Source organism: Physeter macrocephalus, chromosome 14, assembly GCF_002837175.3.
Source record: "Physeter macrocephalus isolate SW-GA chromosome 14, ASM283717v5, whole genome shotgun sequence".
NCBI classification, from domain to species: domain Eukaryota; kingdom Metazoa; phylum Chordata; class Mammalia; order Artiodactyla; family Physeteridae; genus Physeter; species Physeter macrocephalus.
Window position 1 is genome coordinate 131,487,720 of NC_041227.1, and position 9,890 is coordinate 131,497,609.

Consider the following 9,890-nt stretch of genomic DNA (forward strand, 5'->3'; position numbering starts at 1 on the left):
CGCCGCCGCTGGCAGGAAGACAACTTTGGCTAATTCAGACCACACATCTGAAGCGTCTCAGGAGCACGTTCTCCAAATTAAATACTTCTGGCTAGAAATCTCACAGTGCAAATAGGAAAGATCAGTACTGATGGCTAGAAATCTCACAGTGCAAATAGGAAAGATCAGTACTGATGGCTAGAAATCTCACAGTGCAAATAGGAAAGATCAGTACTGATGGCTAGAAATCTCACAGTGCAAATAGGAAAGATCAGTACTGATGGCTAGAAATCTCACAGTGCAAATAGGAAAGATCAGTACTGATGGCTAGAAATCTCACAGTGCAAATAGGAAAGATCAGTACTGATGGCTAGAAATCTCACAGTGCAAATAGGAAAGATCAGTACTGATGGCTAGAAATCTCACAGTGCAAATAGGAAAGATCAGTACTGATGGCTAGAAATCTCACAGTGCAAATAGGAAAGATCAGTACTGATGAGTTTCACCACGCATCTATACACTGCCTTATTTTCAAAGCATTTTAATTGTCATTATTACATGATTCCTTAGAATTGTCGTCCGGAGCCTGTGCTCTGCGACGGGAGAGGCCACAGCGGTGAGAGGCCCGCGTACCGCCAAAAAAAAAAAAAAAAAAAAAAAAAAGATATAGACCTGTCATTTATAAAATGTTTTTTGTTTAAAATAAATACATAAGCAAAGGGCTTTCCGAACTGACACTGCTATAGCTGTCAGGAAGACAGATTAAGCGACATTTTTAAAAAGTTTGTATATTTGTCAAGGAAATGGAACCTATACAGTCAATATAGTGAAAGGTAAAGGTAAAATTAGCTAATCTGGGTCAGTATGGTAATTTATGCACGAGAAAAACAGTCAGTATAAAATAAGTAGAGAGAAGACTTTCAAATGGACGTCACGCTGGGTGGGATACTTGGGGTTAATGTTTCTAATGTTAAAAGTTGAGAACATATCATCCCCATTTTCACAAAATGTTAAAAAGGTACTATGAAGAAATGAAGAGCCACATCATGAATTTTCGATCTGGAAACAAAGCACAGTGACTTTGGAAAGGAAACAAGAACTGATGCAGCAATGGAAACCTCAAACCTCTCTTTGGTGCTGCCTTCCTTACAGATGCCAAATGGTCTAATGAGACTGTAAGTCATATTCTGCACTGTTTACAATTCAGGATTTTTATATGGGAAATCAAGTTCACAGAGTTAATCAAATCAAAGTTTACAGCACTCTACCTCTTAGGAAACTACTTATGGCTGGTGGATATGGCATATACTAGGGCTGTTAATGGCTAACGATAAAAAAACGATTAATGTGTGTCGGGCACTGTGTCAAAGGCTCTACTCGGATTACCTCATGTAATCCCTGCAACGACTAACAACGGTAGTTGAATCATCCCTAGTTCACAGTCGCAGAAAGAGAAAGAGAGCCCGGGGGAATCGCTCAGTCTCACACAGTGAGAGGCAGGACCAGCACGAGTTCTGTCTGGCCACCTAGTTCCACTTGATCGCACAGCACAGCAGAAAACCACACCACATTTTAAGGTCCCCACGTTAAAACCATTTGTAATAATATTTTACAATATGGAAAATAAATGAACAGATTTGAACATGGTTATTTTCTAATTTGTCTGGAAGATACAAAGTAAAGTTCCATGTAGCAAAACCAAGTATACAAGTCTTATGACTTAGACCAAAAACCAAAGTAAATCAGAGAAGGGTAATTCTACTAAAGTATTCTGCTTCTATTGTAGACTAGTTGTGTATGAAAAAGTTCACCCACTGCAGTGATTTAAAAATCTTTTAAATTCATTTTGCCAAAGGAAGAGAGATTAAATTTGAAAGATTAAGATAAACAACTACCATCGCTGAAAGAGACTGGTAAATGTAGCCAAGGCCACTAAAGTCCAGTTTTCAAAACAAAACTATTTCCTTGATCCGTATCAGCTCATTCTAATAATGCTCTGCTAATGTGGATGTAACAAAATCTCTTAAAAAAAGGCATCTCGTAAAAAAAAAAAAAAAAAAAAAAATGTTCACAACAAAGACTGAAGTGAATTGTATCATACAGCTAGAAAACAAACAAAAAAAAAACTTTCAAAAAAGGAAATAAAAATCACTGCTAATTTCCAGAAATAGGTACTTCCTAACTGGAACAAAAACTTGCAACAAACTACAATCTGGAATGCTCAAAAGCAGAATGAAATATGTGACAACTACATGAGAAACACTGCAAAGGAATTCATAAAAATAACAATAAGAGTGCTCTGATATCTCCTCCAAACCAAGAACAAATCTGGGCAACTGTATACCAGATACGTGCCCGTTTCAAAATGTCACTTTCCTACAAAAAATATATGGCTGCTTTTCAGATAACTGGTTGTCATTAAACTTCTATGTTTCAGGGTACGTTAAAAACCATGTTCACTGATGAAACATCAGTTGAGGGTCACTAGTAGGTAGTTTTCAAGGAGGTGAACATTCAAACAGCCTTCACCCTAATGTATGGTGGTTAGGATAAACTGTATCTCTCTAACTTGGTAAATTTACCATTATAGTTAAGATTATTACCATTAGCATTGTAACTATAATCTAAGTTCATAAAGTAAAAAAGGAATATGGCACAAGGATACCATGGAAAGTTTGGAATATTGAAAACAACTGTGTGCGTACCGGTGCAGTGCTATGTATCTGTAAGAAAACCTTACATATGTTTAAAATAACATGCTAGAACTTAACTAGTGTTAACTATCGCTAGTTAACTATCAGTGCAGGGCAGGGTGTTGCCCAGAAGAGGAAAGAGCCCTGCAGGGCTTGCGAAATGGGGCTCTGTGGACGGGCAGTCGGCAGGCTGAGGCTCCAGGGTCTATCCTGTCATCGTTTACTACCTCTGTGAGCCGAAGGAACCTCCCAACTAGTGTTAAGTTAACTATCGCTAGTTAACTATCAGTGCAGGGCAGGGTGTTGCCCAGAAGAGGAAAGAGCCCTGCAGGGCTTGCGAAATGGGGCTCTGTGGACGGGCAGTCGGCAGGCTGAGGCTCCAGGGTCTATCCTGTCATCGTTTACTACCTCTGTGAGCCGAAGGAACCTCCCTGCCTCTGAATTTTTTAATCTGTGAAATGAGGACAACAGCCCACATTCCGTTTGTTTTCTTTTACTTAAGGATTAAATGACAGTGTATGTGGTAAAAATAATTAATGTACTCTGAAAAGTACAAAGCAATTTTTGTAAAACATAAGGTATTAAAAAGTGATGTAATTAATTATCAGCACTTATAGTAATTTTCTGGAGAAAGAAGCTGGCACCTGTTTTGGGCTAATATGACAAGATACGGCAAATTGGTCGAGCAGCTGCTTATCTGTGAAAGATGAACAGGGACTATGCAACGCACGAAGTCCTTGGGCCATTATGCTTTTCTTAAAAGCAAGCTCACAAGTCTCTCTCCTGAGTTAGGTCCACACTCTAATAAAGAAGAGCAATAAAAGGTAATATAAAAAGCAGCACAGTATTCTACAATCCCTCTTCAGCACCCAGAGTTCGGATATCCCACAGCTAGTCAAGTTTCTACCAAAAATAAAATCATGTAAACATGAACCCATCAACTTGATATAACAAATCAAGAGATCTACTTAGGTGTGCATGTATATGTGTTACACACATGCACACACACACAAAAGCTCACAAAGTTATATTAAAACTATAAGCACATGCCAAAACAACCTCTCTGTTTTCAATGTAAACAGTAGTACAGCTCTGGGTTTCCAAGGCTTGGATAACATATAGCCATTTTGACACTGGATGAAGTTTACCAAAAACAAATTCTATAGACCTAAATTTAAAAATCTCTGTAATTCCTAATGTAACATATAATCCTTGTTATACAGGCTGAAATATTTCACCCTAAGCCTAGAATCAGGAGGTTTCTAGCAACTTGAAGTCAAAGTCCTTCTTTGATTTTATTCATGAAGAAAACGGACAAAACCCTTCTCCAACAGAAAACTGAAAATAGTTTACAACTGAAAGTAGTAATTCACCCTTTAAAGCAAATCCTATCTAGTGTTAAAGAACAAACAAATGCCTCTACCTCCACAGTATTTCAAATCCATACTGCAGTGCAAACAAAGAAATAAATCTCTCAGCCCAAAGGGAATTTCCTATTTTACTGAGCACTCAGCTCCTTTTTACAGGCCACTGCATGAGGCTGAATAGTTACTTTGTTACACAGACTGAGGGAAGCGCCGTCTTAATGAAAAAACTAGCTCATCAGCTTGGGGAAGTGTAACTATCCTGAAAAGCACAAACTGTACTACTTGAGTAAGAAAAATTAAGTCCGACCCAAGGTACCGCGATAACAAAGAAAATGGTTGCAGTCACAGGAATCGCAAAGAAAAGCCTGGTCATCACAGGAAGTCGTATTAACGCTGAAGGTGTTACAGCAGCCCTCCTCCCAGGGTCACACACCTTCTTGTCCTGTGTAGCCAGGTCTATGCGTTCTGCTTACACTCCTGAATAAGTAACTGTGTTACACAGTCCAGAACGATCTAACTGGCAGTGACTCCTGCTACACGTCCCCAGTTGCATCGCCTCCCAGCCCTCTTTAGTCCTCTAAGTTAGCAAATTCCCTAGTTACAGTCACGTGAGTTTTTCTAAAGAGAGGGTATCTCCTCGGTACAGTGGCAGGCTATGGTGAATGTACAGCCAAGGCAGAGCATTACAAACATTTAATTGAGACCTAGAAGAGACCACTTCTTAGGATATACCGTCCTCAGTGTGCTAGCTTATACGAACGAGAAAGGCACCATAAGCTGTAACAACAACTTGAATCTTTAGACTTTCCTTTTTCCACAGTAAGCTATTTAGCTTACCCACAATGAGACTGACCAGAAAAGGAAATGTTTGCCTTTGGGAACTAGGGAAAGAAAACGTTCATGTTTGCACCCAAAGTTATTACTAGCAAACGAACGGCCTGCTAAAAACTAAAAACCGAAGCTGTGGTATCACTACCCTACCCTCATCCCCAAAACTGATTAAAGGGCGGTCATTCATCTTAAGCAAAAAAGCCGTAGGGAGGCTTAAAAACTGCCCCCGTTTTTTTGCATTTAAATTTGCATTAATAAATTTAATAATCAAGGGTTAGCTGAAACCAAAAAGTCTAATTCTTCTTATTTTATCTGCTAACTCCTCTCATTTCCCCGATGACTTTTTCTATCCAAGACTCAAGAATATACTACATTGTTAAACACAACAAAAAAGAAAAATTGATTCTGTAATACAAGAACTTCCCATCTCCTGGAAAATTAACAAACTAGCATACAGAAACACTCATGTTTCCCAGGAAAAAAATGAGGACTGTTTCTTTTTTTCTAGACTATTATAATTCAGATCGCCTAAAAAAAAATGAGGAAATAAAATGTGTCAGGCCCTATGCTAATGAGAGAGAAAAAAGACCAAAAAAAGGCAGACCAAAGGAGATTCTACTTTAGAGGGAGAAGCAAACACAAACCAAAGAGCTGGAACACCAGGTGAGGCACCAGATGGGGGTCGGCAGGCAGGCAGGCAGGCAGGCAGGCTAAGGAAAGTCATCCCCGTCCAGCGGGAGGACCAGGGAAGGCTCCCCGCAAGAGAGGTCAGGCCCGGTGGCACGGTGGCCCCGGAGCAAACCCACCCCACGGCCTACGGCCTGCCACAGATACAGACCACGGGGCTCCTCCCAGGCTCCCAGGCAAGGAAGGGAGCTGAGGAAACCGTTCTGTTCTGGTTAAGCAATGATTCCAGCTGAATCTGCTGCAAGGGCCCATGGGCCACATGCAGTCACATTACAATCCGGCTGGCGCTGTTCTAAGTGCAGGGGGAGACCCAGCAACCAGATTCACGGGGCCTGGAGAGCCCGGGCACGGGGGACCCCGTGCAGACGGCCACGGATGCAGAAGCCCGGGCACGGGGGATCAGAGAGGCCACAGGGTACGTGATGTGGTCTAAGGACAGGGGAATCCTAGGCAAGCCCGTTAGAGTCCGGACTCACACCGAGAGGTTGCACTCTGTCCCAGAAGCTGTGGAGAACAAGCAGAGCTTTCTGAGCAGACCTGGCTGTGTTTGGACAAGATCACCTCGGAGTCCAAGCAGGAGGTACCAGGACATGGAAGGGTGGAAAGGAGGGACTGATGCAAGAGACTTTTCGGGGCAGAAAAGACAGGACTCAGGGCTTTGTGTGTGGGGGCGGGAGAAGGAACCAAAGAGGACTCCGAGGAAAAGTTGAAGTAGGCAAAGTGCCTTCCCAGGGTCAACAGCATGCCAAGCACCACGGAGCATCCGAAATCTGAGAGCCACTGATCCAGCGTGCTCACTGAGCACCTACTACCTGGGCCAGGTATACCACTAACAATGCCGAGGGGACACATGGGAAAAAAATCCCTGTCCTCCAGGAGTTGAAACTAGATCTCTCCCTGCTCCTCTTTCCCGGTGTCTCTACTTTTCATCAGAAAAGAAGTATTTCTGGAACTCATCTCTTCTTGTCTGTGAGGACTCCTCTGCTCTGAAAGCATCAGCCGGCTCAAGCCAAGAGCCTGCAGGCCCTCAACCTGAGTGGTTTTACCCATTCGTTCTTAATGGCGAATAAGCCCTCAGGAGTGCCTTCTCAACAACCATGACCGTGAGACTGTACGGTGTGAACGTTCCAATTCAGTAAGTGTCGGTGAGGTCCAACTTCAATTAAATGGACTTATGGAACCTTCCCACAGAGAACTTTACAGTACAGCCGTTTGTCTAGTCACTGAATCAATATGTAGTGTGTGCTATTACAGATGGATGCTTTTCCCCTGACCGGGAAGGATGAATAACATCCTGAGAAAATTCAGAGTGAAAAGTGTGGTTTGTTGAGAAAATGAATTTAGAAGAGAATAAGCAGCACTTAAAAACAGGAGGGAGGGTAAAGGGAGATGAGAAGGGGTGTGTGGAAGACGAAAATTAACCCCAAGTCTGAGAACTGGATGGAGGTCACTTGTCAAGTTAATTCATAATTTTCAACATATAATGCTGCCAGCTACTCAATTTTAACAATTATGTGCGATTGCCCTTGCCTCTCATTAATGGATAAATTAACAGACAAGATACACACACCAAAGAAGAGAAAACTATACCAGACAATACATAATCAAGTGCTAGGCTGTATGTCACACACCAGGGCCATAATTCAGAGAAAGTAAAGATTCAGGTCTCAGTTTTATCAAGAGCCAACGTGAACACTTTTCTAGAACTTTTAATTGCCAAGACTGCTGCTGAGTTCAAACTGTAACAGCAAGGACTGCTGACTGCACATCATTTTGCAGCCACACCCAGAAATGTGAATTGCTTTAATGCCAGTGACATCATCAAACAACTTTCTAAGCAGTTTTACTTCTAACTGTCACTTTATTTTGATCACATTACAGTAAAACACTTCAGATCTGAACTCCCTCCAAATTGCATACAGTCTAGAGGGCTATCATTCCTGGGATCTTTCCGGTCTTTGACAAATAAAACCCCGAATACAATCAAAGCATTCACAATTAAATCACAAAACACTTGATTAAAAAAATCTATTTCAATCATTATTTTTGTATCTATAACCTAGATCAGACCCCTTTCCACTCTCTCGTCAATGTTGTGTAATAGCTACAAAGTCTTAACGGGAGTCTCGTTTAAGATAAAGTAGATAAAATAAATGTAAAATGAATTCTAGGTGCTTCCCGTGTGAAACAGAGGTATAAAAAAACAACAAATTATTTTTGTTTTTTAAGAAGGAACATTTTGTAAAATGTGCTTAGAAGCCTAAAAAAAACACAGCATGCAAATATACAATAAGCATGACTGTTAAACGTTATTAAGGATTTTAACCTCTTTATAGATTAAATTAATCTGAATCATGAAACAAATACCTCTAAAGACTAAAGATAAAGAGCACATTTGAACCATCAGGTTACTGAACTCTTAACCCAAGAGTAAAAGGTCAGTTTTTTAGAAAGATCAATATTGTTGCTGGAATTGGGAGATTACTTCTAAAAGGAGAAAAAAATTAATAATTTGAAAGTAGCTGAGAAAATCATTATGATCTTACTTTCAAAAAGGAAAAATGACCAACTAATTATAACAACTTCACCAAACCTATGGGGTTTACCTTACTTTTATCATGCTCAGTTTAAAAAGCTCATCTATAGATCAATCCAAGTTTCCGAGGCTAAAATTCTGGATAGATACATTAAATTGTGGAAGTCAGTGAAAAAGGTGTGTTAGAATCAGATGTTAATAAATGCCATTAAAATCACAACATTAAAAAAAACCAAATCTCTTACCAATTGAAATTCTCGACGCCGGTCATAGGCATTCTGTATACCACTGTCTGCCCATAATGCTCTTATAGCAGGAAGATACTGTAAAAAAACTCGAGTTTCCACGATTCCCTGGGCCGTCAAGGGGGTCCGCGTATCAAATGCCATCAGCTTGTCTCCATTGAGGTGGTTTGAGTTATCCCCCCAAGGAATGTGAAGCTTCTCTCGAGCATCTACCAGCACCCTCATACCTTTGTTTAAAAAAAAAAAAAAAAAAAAAAAGTGTGATGGGAGTCATTAGATATTCTCAGAGATTTGATTCTAGTATTATTTCCTTAAACTTCTTAAGTACTCCAGGCCTGGTGCCTCCAAAACTGGAGACCAACACCAAGACAAACAGGAGTAACTTCTCAGAGTGTAAAAAAAAAAACGAACAGTTGTTCACAGTCATAAAATTAGAGCCTTGAAAAGCAAACACAATTAACACAAGTGCTCCTCCGAAAGGATTTTAACATGTTCTAATTTATTAAATAACTCCTGGGTAGAAGGCAGTCACAAGAGAACCAAAACGAGCAAAGGAAAAAGAAATTATGCTGCATAGCCTGATGTCCAGGCTCTGAAGAAAGATCTGCAAGCAAGATTTTATGAGTCTCTCAAAGAGACATTTATTTATGAGACGTCAAGAACCAAACTTATCACCCTGTGATCTGCCTGGTCCCTGAGCACCCTGCTTAACCCTGAGTCTTCCAGGAACACATTCAAAGCTCAGAAACTTCTCCCATCTCAAGCTTCAGATCAGTGTAAGGCAGAGAATGGAGTCAGACCTCCCTAGAAGGAGGAAGACCAACTGCAAAAAAAGATGGAGAAGCTGAGATTTCCACTCACGGAGACTAAATCAAACACATTATTTCTGACACAAAGCTGTTACCTTTAGACCCTCTCAACAATCACAGGACTATTAGGTCACCTGTTTGGAGAACTGAAAAACCGTTTTGCTGGCACTTTTCTGATCACGCCAACAACTCAAAAAACGCAGACGGCTAGTGACTGCGTCTCATCATCATGCTCGAAGTCGGTCACACGTAGGAGCCCGTGCACATGAAGGACCAGGTGTTTACCTGGCTGACTATCAGTTAACATGCTGGCTCTATTCATTGACAGAATCCCTTCCTTTCAGCTGCATCGTTCAGCTGCATGGGGATACAAAGGTACCTTCGGTTAAGGACTGGCTAGGCAGTCTTCGGCCTTGAAAGAGACCTTAATTAGTTTGGTTCTAAATTTGAAGACAGGATAAATACAACCACTTTTTACAGCTTAACTTCAGAGGTACTAGAGCTGGCTGGGGTCTGTGAGCTCCTGGCCTAGTGCCCTTCCCCCGTCCTTACCCCCCCCACCCCCCCACCCCCCGCCCCAAGCAGTTTTCCTCTACTCAATCCCGGGAGAAAAAAAGTGACACCAAAGAGAGACTTAAAGGGGCTTCCCTGGTGGCGCAGTGGTTGAGAGTCCGCCTGCCGATGCAGGGGACGCGGGTTCGCGCCCCGGTCCGGGAGGATCCCACATGCCGCGGAGCGGCTGG

At 41.4% G+C, this 9,890-nt stretch overlaps 1 protein-coding gene across 2 annotated transcripts in view; it reads right to left on the minus strand.

Annotated features, from left to right (window-relative positions):
* GNA13 (G protein subunit alpha 13) overlaps window positions 1-9,890 on the minus strand; it is a 41,256-nt gene that overhangs the window by 29,514 nt on the left and 1,852 nt on the right. The window contains exons 2-3 of one of the 2 annotated variants that reach the window (XM_007103919.4): window positions 9,282-9,504; window positions 8,339-8,565 (exon numbers count right to left, since the gene is read on the minus strand). In XM_007103919.4, the coding sequence (XP_007103981.1) occupies window positions 8,339-8,563 (225 nt within the window). In that variant the 5' untranslated portion in view covers window positions 8,564-8,565; window positions 9,282-9,504. The remainder of the gene's footprint in view (window positions 1-8,338; window positions 8,566-9,281; window positions 9,505-9,890) is intronic. The other variant, XM_024130074.3, reaches the window with a different exon arrangement.